Source organism: Anopheles maculipalpis, chromosome 3RL (genome assembly GCF_943734695.1).
Source record: "Anopheles maculipalpis chromosome 3RL, idAnoMacuDA_375_x, whole genome shotgun sequence".
In the NCBI taxonomy this organism is placed as follows: domain Eukaryota; kingdom Metazoa; phylum Arthropoda; class Insecta; order Diptera; family Culicidae; genus Anopheles; species Anopheles maculipalpis.
In genome coordinates, this window is record NC_064872.1 from 66,891,538 (window position 1) to 66,907,637 (window position 16,100).

General features: G+C 41.5%; 1 protein-coding gene across 5 annotated transcripts in view; it reads right to left on the reverse strand.

The window, feature by feature from the left end:
* Positions 1-16,100, reverse strand: part of LOC126562505 (RNA-binding protein Musashi homolog Rbp6) — a 584,848-nt gene that overhangs the window by 327,128 nt on the left and 241,620 nt on the right. For all 5 annotated transcript variants that reach the window (XM_050219028.1, XM_050219030.1, XM_050219027.1 and 2 more), the window contains exon 3: positions 12,281-12,362. In XM_050219028.1, coding sequence (XP_050074985.1) covers positions 12,281-12,362 — 82 coding nt within the window. The remainder of the gene's footprint in view (positions 1-12,280; positions 12,363-16,100) is intronic.

Below are 16,100 nucleotides of genomic sequence, written 5' to 3' on the forward strand. Positions count from 1 at the left end.
ATGGGCGGTACCCCGGGATTGGAACGATAGAAATCATTCTAAAGCAGCTCGATCATAATGCGCTCAAAAACGACTGTGAGCTGGCACATTTAAATTTTATTGCATAAATTATTCAACCCACCGACCGGTGCTTTGGACTGTCTTAAAAAGGGGGAAAGCGAGAGAAACATACAGACTGAGAGTTTGGGAAAAATTCCCAGCCCCCTTCCTCGTACATTTCGTACGGTGATTTCGGTTCCGGCTTGTGAGGTGAGATTTTGTATTGATCGCGGAGCGAAGAAAGTTTACAATATTCATGGAGCGCTTGAGATGACTGTAACGGTGAAGGAAATTTAAGCGAAAAAATTCAATCGTTGCAACGGATATAACAAAACCAGCAGTTGTCTGGTGCATTGGTTTGCGCCTTTTTTGACTGCGATGCAAACAATGAATCACAAGAAATGCATGCCAAATGTATTCATAAGATGGCTGAGTGAAGCAGCAAGTTTAGTAGAAACAAATTGGGAAGAAAGGAGTTAAAAGGAAAATTTAATGAGACATTGAAAATGCCCAACATTTTTAGAAAATTAGAGTTTTTTTTTTACTATGAGTCTAAATACATTAAGCATCCTCTTCCTTCTTTTGTTTTTGCCAATAAAAGGGTCCTCCCATGTATCAATTTTGGCTGAATTACAATCATATTTAAAACAAAAAAGTCAAAGTCAATAGATCTAGCCATAATCGGAAAATTAAATAAACTTTAATTTAATAAAACAATATTAAAAAATATTTATAAAAATAAAAAACAGATAATTCCATTGAATTTCTACGCGAAAAGGCCCATCCAACCTATTTCTAACATTTCTTAAAATATTGCATTTGACCGGAGAAGTCTGGCGCTCATTTGGAGACAAAAAACATTAGATAGAAATAAAATTATTTCAGATTTTACTCGAAAATTTTAGGCATTTCAATTTTTTAAACAACCGTAAAACATTGTTGTATTAAATCATGCCCACACCTCCCTTTCACGAGCTAACATTCCCTACAGCTTCAACGAACAACTTAATTATATTAAAGGATTACCGATGTGAGCATGAATTTTGTTGGAAATAAGATTGCCCACCCATTTTTGACTGGAAAAGCTTGTCCTAGATGGAAAGCAAATCCCTTTTCCGTTTCCACGTTTAGCCATTTCAGCATGCAAAAGGAAATATAGTACCTTGGAAAGCAAAATTAAAAGAACAAGGAGAAAAGCCTTGAGAATTTATGGTTTGTAAGCAAGACTTTTGAAGAAAAATTTCTGGCTTGTGTAAAATGACGGAAAAGTGCGAAACTCAATGACAAATAAGATTTGTTGTTTAGTGTAAACGAGCAAACGAAGAAAAAATCATACTGTTGCTGAATTTATTGTGATCAAAAATCTTTGTTTTCCGTCCAGGAGATATCGTTTGATGCCGTTGACTCAAAAGAAATGAATTATTAGGTGCAAGTTGATGAATTTACGACACACGTATTAAAGGTGTCGCAATTCGGAACACAATAAAGACCGTTAAACAGTATTGCCCTGAACAAAGTTTCTGCTATTTTATGCGTGATTTAATGATCGATTAAGTTGTCCAGAGATTACTTCAAATTGCAAGAAAATTGAATTTGATTTGAATTTTTTAGCTTCATTTCCAACAAAGAACAAATGGACTCGTTCAAAACTGTGTGGAAGCGACTAAAGCTTCTAATACGAATTCAAAACAATTGCTGTGCATACTCCTTGGAAATTGAAGCTTATCCTCCAAATTAAAGTAATTCCTCAGAAAACGCTTATCAATCATAATGACAACGTGAACATCTGTCACAGTACAGTTTACAGTGCTTCGCTTCATCTGCTGCAAACCTCACTTGCTCTTTCTCTCTTTATATTTCTGTCTTAGTGGTCCAAAGATGCCATTTTCTTACCATAATCCGGCACAACCGATAAATGGAAATAAATCGTTTCGCCTCTTACGCTGGGAACATCAGCAACAACGCACTGCAATAGGTTTGAAATTCGTTTTGTCGCACCAAAAGCATCAACCGTCTTGTGTCGATGTTTCGTTCTCTTTGCTTCAGTGTTCTTTCGTACAGTAGTGAAGAACAAGTGAAACAAAGAAAAGCACCGAACGGCCAGTAAGCCTGCTCTAGTGGTCTTTTTTGTTTTCCTCCCCCTTTTTGGCACCCTCCTTGTGCAGCGTTCCAACAATGTCCAGCAGCACAGCCAGCCCAAACATCGAAACGGGGAAGCAAGTGTCGTTTCAGAACGAATAAAATATTTCCACACTTTATTAAAATGTCATCGGGAGAGATTATCTCCTCAATTTCCATCTTGGTTTTATCGTTTTGATGATTTGCTTCGACCCTCTTTAAATCCCTGCCTATATTCTGGGCAGGCCAGCCATCAACTTCGCCACGATTTCTTTTGCTAGATCCTCCCCGATATTGGGAACGAGCCGTCATTCGGTCGGTTTCACATCGTTTGCTGCGCCTGTCGTCTTGATCCTTACCTACACACACACACACACACCCATCTGCTGATGGGTATGAGTGTCTTCACGTTATCTTCATCCCTGGTGAAGCGATATCCGGCAGTCCAAAAGAAAAGGACATCTTTCATCACCGGGCACCCCCTCGTGTATTAAATGTCGCCCCGTTTGGATGATGGTGGGCATTTTGTGCCGATTGTACCAAGAGGTGGCACGATGATAAGAGAGCTGGAAGCTTGGAAAAATGGGTGGAAAATGTTTCTGAGACAATTTCTTCCCCCACGTTAATGGGGTTGAAAAAGTCCTGGTCCAGGCGGGGGCTGCTGGATGGATGATGATTTTTTAAATACTTCTGGGAGAAATTTGACACGTGTCCGGAATCGAGTGCGGTCGATTTTTGCTCTCGTCTTGTCTCGTTTTTCTGTGCTTTTTTTTTCTCTCTTGCTTTTCCAAAACAGAAACAAGCCAACTGTCAGCTACTGGAATAAAACTTTCATCACGAGCGCAGCAAAACCCCTTTTGTTTGGGTGGGAGTGTAACTGATCGCCGGTTTTTTTTTTCCTTTTTGTGCCGGGGGTGAATTGCATAATGAGGTTAACAGAATGGCAGAGACAAGATCAGGGATACGGGATAAATGGCTGTTGACATTTTGCTCGGACGCTCATTAGGGGTTGATGAAGACGTCGCGGGAGGTTGAACGTGGGCACCGATAGGAAACACCTTAATGATGGCCAGTGTTCTTCACTGGAAAGATGTCAGCTCAAACAATTCATTAAGCATTGATAAAAGTTGGCCAATTTAATCCGGTTCAAACTATATTTAAAAATAAACCGTAGTGGTTCACCTGGGGATAGCTCATTTCGATCTTTCACCTTCTCGAGAACCTTCAATTTTGTTACGTACTGTGTGCTTGTTTTGTCATAGAAAAAAAAATTAAAATAATCAAGTAAATAAGCCGCCAAAATTTTAAACAATTAAAATATCAATAGAAAATATGCTCATAATTTATTAATAAAAAATACACTCCCCCGGAACTGAAACTCATTTACAATTTTCCACTGCAAACGAAGTCATCTACAGCTTCCTATTGGCGCACTTTGCAAATGACACTTGTTCTTGAGCGTTGCGGCATTAAAAAAAGTGGACAATTTGGCTTCGTTTGGCCGCATGTTTTCACTCATTCTCTTAATGGGCTTTGTCTCCGCGCAAGGGTAACTTCAAACGCCCTGCCAACGTGCTACTTACACCCTTGTTGGGAAAGGCTCCGTTCGGTGGACCACCGTACACGTTAGCGTGTGGTGCTAACGTGTTGAGGTGTACGTGTCGCATCCCCAAAAGCATTTTCCGGTGTTGTCCTTTTTCACACAATTTCCCCAACAACCAAACGGACCCATAATGCTGGTGGAATATTTTAAGCCGTATGAGGGGGAGGATAGGGGAGGTTAAAACTGTGAAAGAAAAGGCCCAAAAAAAAAAATAGGTTTTTTGTTTTGTTTTTACAATTTTTTCCAAAAAAAGAGACATGGAGAGCGATGCAGGTTCACCGTGCAATTTTTATGGAAGAAAAACAGGGACCCGATCATCATCATGGTCACAAGTTGAACATTTATTCGTATGTGTCACAGTCACAGATTGTGTTTATGGCATTTAAAAATTCCGTTATTACCCTTTTTTTTTTGAAGGTAGAAAAGGAAAAAAAAAGCGCACGTTTGCTCATCGTCGCTGGTGTGTCTCTTTTTTGGTGTGCTTCCAGTTTTCGTATCTGCTTTTTTCTTTTCTGTTTTGGTTTTGTTTTTAACCAATCTGCTGTTTATGTTTTTTCTGGTTGCACCTTCTGCTTAAGTTTGCTTGTTTGGCATTTGTTTTTATCGCTCACCTTCGTAAAGAAGCTCCATTTCCACCGTTAACTGGCAGGAAGCTAGCCTATTTATGGTAACGGAAGCACTATCGAATGATGACATAAACTACGTCAGGGGTTTTTTTCTTCTTTTAACTCCACTCTCCACTCTTTACCATCGTAACGAATCCTTTTTAGCAATTTTATTCCACTGTGTTGAAGAAAAACAATTGAATATACATTACAAGATGCTGATTACCATTCATACATCAGCATTCGTTTATTGCATAAAGGCAAGGATTTGTTTATTGTTATCTGTGCTTTCATCACGGATTTCCCAACACCAAAGCAAGGCAAGGCTACAACCCGCCAACAAACACTCTCTCACTCTCCCTTCCACTGCCTCTGCCTCTGATCATCCTTTAACACTTGCGGCACGTGATGAAAAGTGCTGCCACCAACGTTCACTTTTTGCTGCCTGTGGCCGATACAAAAACTCAAGCCCAACCACTTGCCCTGCTCGTGGCGCACTCGTTAAAAGCAGCTCTTTGAAAATGCTCAACCCAATTCCAACCAAACGAATGTACGAGCAAGAGAAGAGCAAGAGGGGGATGCGTAAGTGAGAAAAGGAAAACAAAAAATAAACACAGGAAAAGTGAATCCTTGAGCTTGGAAAAATAGCAAATCGGTGGCTTGGTAAAACCGAAACGCACCAACACTCGCGCTCGGAAAAAAAAACAGCAGACGCAGCTCAGAAATAATAAATTTAAATAATTTTATCATTATCATGCGGGAGCTGTTATTGCTTTTTTATTAATCGTTAATTTATGGGCAGCTTTCGCTCATGTAAAATGGATCCAAAGGCTTGGATGCCCGCCGGTGGAACATTCGGCGAGCCGCGAGGAAAGAGAGAGATAGTGAGGAAGAGAGAAAAAACGAAAACAGAATACGAACGTAGGCAAATGAGGCACTGATGAGGAAGAACAGGGGCCTGCTGGTAAACCTGCTGGCGAACCTGCCGTGGGGGTTTCTTCGGGAAGCGTTTGTTTATGTTGCGCTTGAACGCCATCAGCAGCAGTTCGTGGACGCCTGGCCGCTCGATCGACTCGGCTTGCGGCCTGCTGAAGGGAGAGGCAACCATGAGCATGGCAATAATACGCACCCATAAAATGCACGGCCTCAAATCGAGCGGCGCTCTAAAGCAAACCTTCGAAGGAAAGCAACGGAACAAAAAACAAGACTCACCAAAAACGATTCGTATGCTGAAATGAATGATGTCCTGCTAGCGCAATGCACAAATACAGCGCAAAGTGCGTTCAGTATGTGTGTTTGTATGTTGCGTAACTGGGACCCCGAAGCAGTAATAGGCAAAACGGGCAAATTGTAATTTCCTTTTCAAAAGGAATAAAAAAAAATCCCCCACCTTAAAGAACAACCTCCCTCCCAAAAAGACGCACGGGTGCAAATGATGGGTTTTTCACACAAACGTTACAGCTCTTTTACATGAGTGTGCATATGCGTTTGGCTGTATTGCGCTGCTGCTGGTGAACGATTTTGTTGTTGTCGATGCGCAATTTTATTGTGCAGATTTGTTTGATTAATAATGGCCCATAAATGTAGGGGGGTGGGGGGAGTGCGCTGACTTCCATCGGCCCAGGGTTTTGGTTTTCGGAAGCTGGTGAGACAGTTTTAGACGTTGTATCAAAGCAATAAATTGAAAGAGGAAAAATATGCAGCGAATTTTTGTAGCTTGTGTTGAAAAATACAGATTTGTAACCGAGTAATTGTATTAAATTATTCGGAAAATGACACAAAATTTAATGATTCAACCATTTGAATCAGTAACGAAAAATAAAAAGAAAAAATATGACTAACTTAAACCCCGTTTTGAAAATTATTGTTTTTCATATATAAATAAAAAAAAATTAATGCATTAATAAAAGTATCACTTATCGGCCATTATTGAATCAATGCGATCTATTAAATTAATAAGCAGTTTTATAAACATCACGATCAAGCAAAAAGCTCAGATCTTAAAGCTGACTTAATCAACATTTTCATTTTGATGATTTTTTTATTTATTTCCAACATGAAGGCTCTTTGCCGTGTAGTCAACACCGCTTGAGTTAACCAAATAACAAATTTCACAAGGCGTTTTTGCACAATGATGACCTTTTTTTAACATTATCGTTACAATGACACAGCCAGAATCAAGTTCTTCATTTCTTATCGGATTCTGATACATGGTTGTCCTAGTTTGTTCAAGAATTTCAACTTAGTTCTTGATAAACAGCTAAATTGGTCGATTCTTTCGAAATATGGTAGAGTTATGGTGGTAGATGCGACAGCGGTGCCGGCCAAAACACGTCACGACTACAGCTCAAATCCCATTCGGACCGTTTCCGCGTAGTAAGGACTGACAATCTAGTACCACACCACAAGTCTAGTTCGCCGATTCGATGACCAACGACCAAGACCGACTTTCATAATGTTTATTTAATAAGTTCGTATTCTCTCCGGCAATGAAAATACAGACTCCTTGGCCAAACGAGGTGCCTCCGATGGCAGCATTTCTTGGGAGGTCGATTACCCCTCACGAGTTCTTCGCACCCCACAACAGCTGTGCATGGCCCGCTGGCAGAGCACGTGGACAAACTCGGGAGATTCCTACACTCCATCTCACCACAGATTTCCCTGCTGCCCTGGTTTCACGGGATCGCGATAGATCGTGCGTTTATTCGCATGACGTCGAGTCTTATGTCGAACCATTATGTGATGATTCCACATCTTTAACGTATAGGCAGCAACGACTCCGAAGGTTTGGAGCTGTAGCAACGGATACCAAGACATTTACTTCGTCCTCTGGTCATGTGTGGGGTTCGGTGCGACTAGACCCGAACTCTTAGCAGCCTTTCGGGCATCAGAAAGAACCCCGGCGGTGCCGATGCGCGATATCCTTGGACAGAAGGACTACGAATATGCACGGATTCTGTTTGATTTCGGCAAAGAAATCTTCCCTTTTCCCTTCCCGTAGATTTCGTTGACACGGTTTCGTTGACATGCACCGATCACTATTTCGGCCCCAGAATCGATAAAAATTGGTTGATGAGATCTAAAGTTATAACTTGCGACCTTGTTGTTCGCGGACTCCTCTCTGTCTGGGTTCGACTCTGCAGTAACCTTACAGGGTTATTGTGACGGTGGGCTCCTTGCATTTTGCAGGCGTCAGGGTCGCCTGCGAAAACATTAGATCACTGAACCAATTGAATAAGGTTTGGACGACGTGTAGTTGCGACTGGCGGCTTTACTGTTGACGGAATGCTTGAGTTAGACGCTACTGTAACTTCACAAAGTGGTAGTGGCTTTAGGACTCGTGCGTTCTGCCGATGGTGGGGTCGTCAACCACAATATCCAAATGATGACAACGATATGGAGTGGCGAACAAAGTATCCTCAACAAAGAGGGGTTTTCTTGAGACTCCAAAGAGTCGCTAACCCCTTAGCGGACATATCGAGGACAACAGAACAGAACCATACCTAGCAGTAACAACATCCACAACCGAGCCCACCCAGGATTAGCTGCACTTGAATTGAGGGAGAAGGAAATGTCTACCCTCAAAATAGGATATAAGTTTAATGAATTGTAAAGCTAGATAAAACATTAGATTTTAAGGAATACGGTCTGGCTGTCCTCATTAAATAAAATTAAAGAAAGTTCGTATTTTAAACCTATTTTAATTACACTGTATACGTAAAGGGGCGGTCTGATCTTATAAGCAACAGTGACGCCGGTCTTTAAACGGCTCGACTGGGGTTCAAATCCCATCAGGATTTTCTTTAAGAAGTGAGATTAGAGGTCGTTAAGCTAGGAAGAAGACAATTTAAAATCATAATAATTGATGAAAAATAGTATAATGATTACAATGCTTATTGTTATGAATTTTATAAAAGATCAAGCGAAAAAGGAAAAGCGAAACCCAACATATCGTTGGATTTGAAGGGTACACAAACAAAAACATCAGAGCTTCCAAAAGTATTAAAATAAAGAAGAGAAAAACAAAATAGAAAAAGGATTAGTGATTGAATATGAGAGTAAAATATGAAAAGACAAAATAGAAGAATTCATAGAAATCAATGAAATATACTTTCGCTAAACTCTTTCACTAAATGAAATAAAATTCGATAAAAAAGGAGGAAACTATTGCCAGTCACCATCGCAACTTGTACGGTGCAATAGTCAACCAAGTTATGTTAGGCTGATGAAAAACTAACACTGCACCCGGGCAACGACGATCCTATCAACGCCACCACGCTTCACACCCGTCAGCCAGCGTGCACTCTGCACTTCAATATTTTAGCCTTCCTATAAACTCGTTAAATTTTATCGCATCACCAACACTCAATTAATTCTGCTCAATTGGCTTACTAACTTTTCTCCTTCCCAGTGCGCCCGTCTTACGCGGCTTGGCAGTCTTCAGCTGGTAGTAGTATCGTCTTGTTGCTGTTTCGCCATCCTTTTGCCACCCACTGGACGTCCCTTTCGTCCGGTGGGCGATACATTTTGATTGTGTTTTGCGATGTGTCCTGATTGTGGTGCCTGCCTGGACTGGGCGCTTTCGGTGCGCGCTATTCGCGCGTTCACTTTTGACTTCCGTCCGTTCTTTAGCATTCCTTCAGCATGGTTTGTAAGGACGGTTTCTTTTTTTTTTTTGCTTGCCTTTTACTCCACAACGTTCGAGATGAATCGTTTCTGGTTGGTCAAATCGCATCCGTGCGGTGATTTCTTTGCCTTCACAGCACTATCAAACCGCCTTCACCGAAAGTGTGTAATGGGGTAAAGCAGCCGCTTGGTTTTCAATTTCCTGTGGCACACACCTTTTTTTTGTAAACTAACGTCCTGTCCGTTCGTTGTTTCGATGCGATAAAGCTTTTCACTCACTCACCACAGTCACATTGGGGAGTGTTGTCAATCGGTTGGGAAGACCCGACACTGGGACGTCTAGAGATAACGTCATTGTTTTTCGAACAAGACGCGTTAAAATGTTGACTGCTGTGTGGCAGGCGAAATAAGCGAGGTTATCAAGGAAACACATCCAAAATGATATGTTTTTTTTTTTTTTGCAGGATATGCACCTTAAATTTAATTGAAATATTTCCAAATATGTTCAGCTTCAATTCTATATTATATTTGTGATTATGTGAACAGGAAGTATTTCATTTTTCAACACTTTCTTTATAGCTTACTAATTTATTTTTTGTTTTAAAACTCCCAATCATCTACTTTCTATCAATTTGTCTTCATTCCCTTACCCGTCAGCGGTGTCCATTGGAACACCGGTAGCATTTAACAATGCAAGTTTTTGGCCTTCGTCGCAAAAAAAAAAAAAACAAAAACTAGCGTAAACTTATTGGCCAACTTCTGATTAAAGACTAACTATCGATAAATTGTTGGAAATTAAGTTGCCCAACTGCCCTTCGCGAATTCATATATCTCTCTCTCTATCTCGGTAGCAGCAGAATCCATTCCGGTGCCGCAACAGGAAGATGATATTGACCATCATGGTACATTCTTCTACTTCCGCCGTCTAACTATTGGAATTGAACCTGAACCTAGCGATAAGTAATGAACCAATTGAGATTGCCGTCCCGTTTTTTTTTTTTTTGCTCTGCTTTTCCCAGGCTAAAATCCCACAACGAGGCAATCCCCTACTCCATTCGCTCACCCGCAATTCCTTATTACTCCCGCCTGGGACCATAGCCGGAAATCATGATGGCCACCGGGGATATCGAAGTTGAGTGCATTCCGCGCGATACCGCCCTTTCAGTGGCTCCCTTTCACCCGCTGCTCGGACGCTAAAGTTCAATTCCCATTTCCGTTGCAGCCGGGTACGTGACAGTGTGAGAACGCTTAGGCGAGCTTCCCAGGAAGTCATACTGGTCGCTCGTCCAATCGCGCCTTCAAGCGATTGAATGCTTTAGCACTGCCCAGTGTCACATTAAAAAATGGAACCCGAAAAGATCGCTAAGTAGGAAATTGAACTATTTTGCAAGGTGGACGGATGGGGGGAAGGCATCACGGGAAGCAGGAGAATACTGTTCGCTTTGGCCTTGCGGTCAAACTGATAAGAAAAATTGCGCCCCGGTAAAGAGTTGAGAAAATTAAGAGTGATAAATTTCAAACTTCTCGTCTCAAATGCAACCTCCTTCGGAAAGGTTTATTACTATGTCTTTTCTCTCTCTCTCTCTCTCTCTCTCTCTCTCTCTCTCTCTCGTTTTCTCTCTGTTCAGTACTTCGCAGCACATTCTCCATCATAAGTGTGGTTCGCGTCTTAAGTTAGTTCTTTTCCTTGCATCAAGTTAGGGGCTTGTGACAAAAGAGTTCTCGTGATTTTGTGTGCCTCGCGTGCTCGTGCGCATCTTTCGGCATCCGAAACGCCTTTCGTAGCAGTAGTTCAATTTCACCATTTTCAAGTCGATAAATTAACTGCTGGCGAAGCACTGCTCCTTACAGAGTCCCCGGTTGGTGTAATCAAATTGTGCCTCTGGTTGAGAAAATCCCTCAAAAAGGGAAGGCCCATTTACAATAGATCATCATTATCGACAAGACAAATTGTTATTGTTTTTCGAAGCAGTTGCAAACGGTGTACCGTATTCAAACGTGAGAAACATTACTCCATTGCCTTTCAATAATGTGTTTTGTGTTTTTTTTTCTGTTATTTTTTCCAGTTTGTATGTGTGTGTGTTTGTTTAAAGCATACAGTTAAGAGAAAAATTTATGTACTGTGTATTTTTATTGTACCTTCGTGACCAGATACATTTTAATAAGAAGTCGTCTGTACGCAGATGCTTTTTTTTTGTAGGTGTTTTGGGAATAAAGAAAATTAAGTGACTGTCCACACCGTCACACTACAGTATAAACAAAATGAAAACTTATGATTTTTCTACAGGCGACTTGCAATTGTAAATGCTACACAATAGACTCACTTTTTAGTAGATTTGTGCTTTAACCGTTCCAGAAGACTTTTACACAGAACCACCACTCATGACGCCGGAAACGTTTCCTCAGAGTCGCATAAAACCACCAACACACATACGTACATGTCATAAAATATGAGCCCGGGTGATAGTGAACGGTTGCGAAAAACCGGATGAGAGCATCCGGCCATTTGTGGCGCTTGACCACCAGCTTCAGCCGCTCGGTAGTGTGAGAATTTGTCTACGTTTGTGTGTGTGTAAGCGAGCACGGTACCTTCCGTGCCGAATTTTTACTCACGAAACATAATTCACGCCAACTCGTGGGATAGCTACTAACCCATTAGCGCACCAAAAGGTATCGAGAAACAGTTAATTACTAGCCGAGATTTGCTCGAAACGCACTCCGGTAGCGCCCGGTAACTATCACGGAAGCTTGATTTGGCCCACCCATCCGGAGGGTGAAACGGAAAGCATCCGTGAAACCCATTAGCCACCCAAAAAAAAAAAAAACGAGACTTATAGACGAAAAGGTAAAGAAGGGAGGATAATGAAAGAAATTTCGCGGATGGACGGAAAAGCGTCACGGCGACAAGCATTGAAGGGAAGTGAGCGTGTCGGTGTGTGTGTGTGTGTGATTAGTTTGGGGGGAAAATTTATGACCATAGTGAAAGTTCTTTATTTTCTAATTATTTCACCTGCCGCAAGGAGAGGTGTATCCTTATGGAAAACCTATGGAAAACCAGGAGAGGTGTATCCTTATGGATGGAGGATCCAAAGTTTAAGGGTTGAAGGAAAAGCAAGATAAATTCCCTAAAACAATGAGCTTTCGTTTGCAAAGAATTGAATCCTTCTTGGATGGACAAAATGTTCAATAAATTTGCTCAAAACTAAATTAAAAAATTAAATTAACAAGCAGTTTCAAACACTAAGTCTTCACCTTACACAAAGCTTATGTGTTTAATTACTAAACTTACCTCGATCGTCTCGTGGTGGGATCTTTCATAACCATAACTTCTGTGATTTCTCCAAATTTGCTAAAGTAATCTCTCAAACTTTCTGTAAATGGAGGAAAAAACAAAACGAAAAACACGTTAGCAAAAGAATCCAATGACAGGTGCGCTGTAGAAAAGAAAAAATCTGTCAAATATATTTGTCCGTTACACAATAAAAGGATATTTATCTTTGCACCTTCGAGTCACTCCTCCTTTCCCAACCCTTAATAGCCCTAATAAACCACTTCGATTCTATCCGCTTTTCAACTGCCTTACCACGCACTGCTTGTGGCCTCCTTTGGGTTGGGTTTGTCACGTGTGAAACCACGCGTATCACATAATTCGCAAAAACGGACGCGAAGCGTATGCGCGTGCGGCGTATGGATTGAAATGTTCTCGTTAGCATAAATATTTTCTCACCATTCTTCCGCTTGGCTCAATTAAGGTGAGAGACGGGATGGGTAAAATGAAACACAGACGAAAAAACGAGAAACAAAACACAACACAACCCCATCACGAAACATAATATCGTCACGCCAAAATACAGGAGGGAACCTTCTTTTCTATCGTGGAAAAAAGCAAGATTAACAAAACGCAACGACGCATCATTCTTCACCGTGGCAGGAAAACTCAAGGAAAGGGGTGGGTGGACGCGGTGCAAAGATAAAACTTTTTTAATGGCCTGACATTTATGAATTCTAACACCTTCTTTCATAGGCACTCGAAAATATGTAGCGACCATAATCCATTTTCATTTCCCCACCCCGGCCACTCCCAGCCAATGTGACGGTCCGTGTGACAATGGTAATCTGCTGCTCAGGTTGTTGGGGTACAGTTCGTGCTCTTATTTATTTCGTTCGCGAATTGAACAGCGAAAAACAGGGAAAAACGTGACAAACGTGTAAGCGCCAATGTAACTGCCGAATGCAACCGGAAATGGGCAAATCGTGCGAATTTCTTGCCCAAAAACTTCCCGGGAAGGACAAAACCAGAAAAAAGAAAGCCCATTTTAACTACCTGCTGACCTCTGCACGGGCCTTCTTTTCGAGGAAGCGGCTACCAAAGCGGGGGTTTGTGGTGTGAAGGGGGATTGTTTTTGTTTCACGATTGGCCCTTATTTCATCCCTCGCAGCGGAGGCGGGTTGACTTATTGAGAGATATTAAGCAACCGTGATCCGTGGAAAGCGAATAATGGCACAAAGTCCAAACCCCCCCCCCCTCCCCACCCCCCATCCTTCTGCGAGGGCTCGTGATTCAAATTAGAAATAAATTTACTTAATTCATTTAAACTTTCCCAGATTAATCTTTTCGAAACATTTAACACTTACTTTTATAGGAATTAAATTACCACCTCGCCGATCCATGCTCTCTCCGAAAGGGCAAATGGTGTTTTTCGGTAAGAGCTCTGGACTCCAATTTCTTCACCAGCTTTAGCTTGTGTGGTATCTTCTGGCAGAGTATGTGTGTGTGTGTGTGTTTGTGGATAAGAAAGCAGCAGTAGATATGTGCGTATGCGGCCAAAAGGAGGTAATTGCGGTAAAGTTTGTGCTCAGTGCTGTGGTGCCTTCCGCTTCCTTTCGTTCGAAGCTCGATGAACGCTTGTTGGGTAAATGAAATTATTCTCCACTCGCAACGTGCATGCGGAGGATGTAAGACACATAGCCTAACTTGTAAGTACCCTTGCATCCAATTTACCTCAGCAAACCGCTCTCGCAATGTATTCGAAAAGCAACGAGTGCTCGGCGCACCGCCAGGACCAGGCCACGGTAAAAGGGGGTTATGGTAAAAGATATTAATTTGAATATTTTCCCAACTTCAAACGAAGGACAGGCCCACCGAGAACGTGTATACCCGTGAGGTAACGAGGTATTCCACCAAGGTTGTTGGAAGGGCCACGGGGGTAGGGCCTGGCGGGATCGAGACGGGAGTTTGCGTGCACTTAAGACACAAAAAGGGGTAAAACTTTACTACCTCTAGCTGGGTTCGTTTGTGGTGTTGCTAACACCATGAAACCCCGGAAAAGGAACTCTGGTCATTCGAACTCCCTCGCTCTCTTTCTCTCTCTCTCTCTCTCTCTCTCTCTCTCGTTCTCGTACTAAGCGAAAACCACCGACCGAACGGCTTGGTTGCCTCTGCACATGGGGAGGGCAGATTTATTAAAATTAGAATACTTTGCAAAAGTGCGTTTATTATGGGTGAAGAAAATTGCAACACATTGGGCTGGGCTAGGCCTAGGGGTGTGGCGAACCGTACGAGCCTGGGTGTTAAATTTAGCAATGAAGATTAGAACAACACAAAGCTTTCACACAAGTGACCACAGGCGTTTACTCTGAGGGAGGCTCGCTTTCGGGAAATTCTGAGGCAAGCAGACAAAGATGGCCAGCGACAATTAAAAAGCAGACTTCTCCAGTTTCAGAAGTAGCTGGGAGGCATCGTTCAGCGGATGAAGTGTATGGTCGAGGAGGATTTGTATTTCTTTGGGAAAAGGTACATGTACCAGAGAAGCATTTCGCATCGATTTACAAAGATGCGTGTCCAGTGTCATTTGCTGGGCCAGAAAGATGGTAATCTCTTTCAGAATAGTTCGAATAGTTTCGTGGCTTTGCTAAATAATTAGTTTTTAGCCGTAGCGATTTGGTTTAGAATTTTTTTTTTAAATAAGGAGCGCATTCATCTTCTATTTCTACAATACAAATTACATTAATAATATAAAAAAATCATTAGAAAAAATCAGAAATGAAACTTACAAAATGTGAAAAACAGAAAAATAAATGAATAGTTTCGAATCATTCAAAAACAGGATTAAAATGACAAAATATTAAAAGTATTTTAAGTAAAACACGCTAAGAAAAAGGATTATACTTTTAAAAATGGGTTCTTAACCTTGATTTATAACTATCTAACCTCTTTCTTTCATTGTGCGTGTTTGTGTATCTCTTTTTCTTTCATCTCTGTTATTTCTTTATTACCACAAATGACATCCTATCGTAGAATGCTCTTCTTTCCTGGTGCAAAGCGTATTTCTTGTAACGAGCCTATTCAAATGTCGATTAAAAGCGGACACCAAAGTTTCCAACGTGCTGGAAGCATTCATATGAGAAAAAAAAACACTATCAACAACACATATCTCTTGCATGTACGACAGTCTTTTAATCTACTTTCACACACTCTCAGCCCAGTTGGTTCCCAGGAAACTGGTATGTAAAATATTTTGCCTCGTTCACCCTTTTTTCCCATAGCCGTCGCAGCACGTGAATAGGTTAAAAGGCTGTGGTTCGAATGAGCATTAGATGTGTGCGTTGTCTGCGGTCTGAGCATTAGCTCGTTGTGGCCAAAGGAAAATCCCTTTGTAGTCGTGTAGGATGCCCGTCCTTAAAAGGCCCAATCTAGCTGGGTTGGTGCTTAACGCCAGCACCGTTAAGATGACCCGAAACTCCAAAAAATCCTAAACCCCAGAACGAAAAAAAAAAAAACACATGACACTCCTACAAAACTAACACCCACCGTACACACACACATTTAGATTTTCGAGTAGTCCAAAAAGGTTGTCGAGAAAATCGAGTCTTTTTTTTCTTAAACGAGCCTGGTTTTTATCAAATTCTTCTACTGGGGATCGGGTGAACATAGAAATTGTTTTAAAACCAAAACTAGGTACTTTCCCTGTGTTTCATTAAAGTTTTCCTATCTCAGGTTAGTGGCATGATGATCATCGACCTCCCCATCACCATCATCATCATCATTCGGCCAGATTGCTAATCCCAGAATTCTTTGTGGAATTCGTTAACGGTGCAGGAATCGGCAG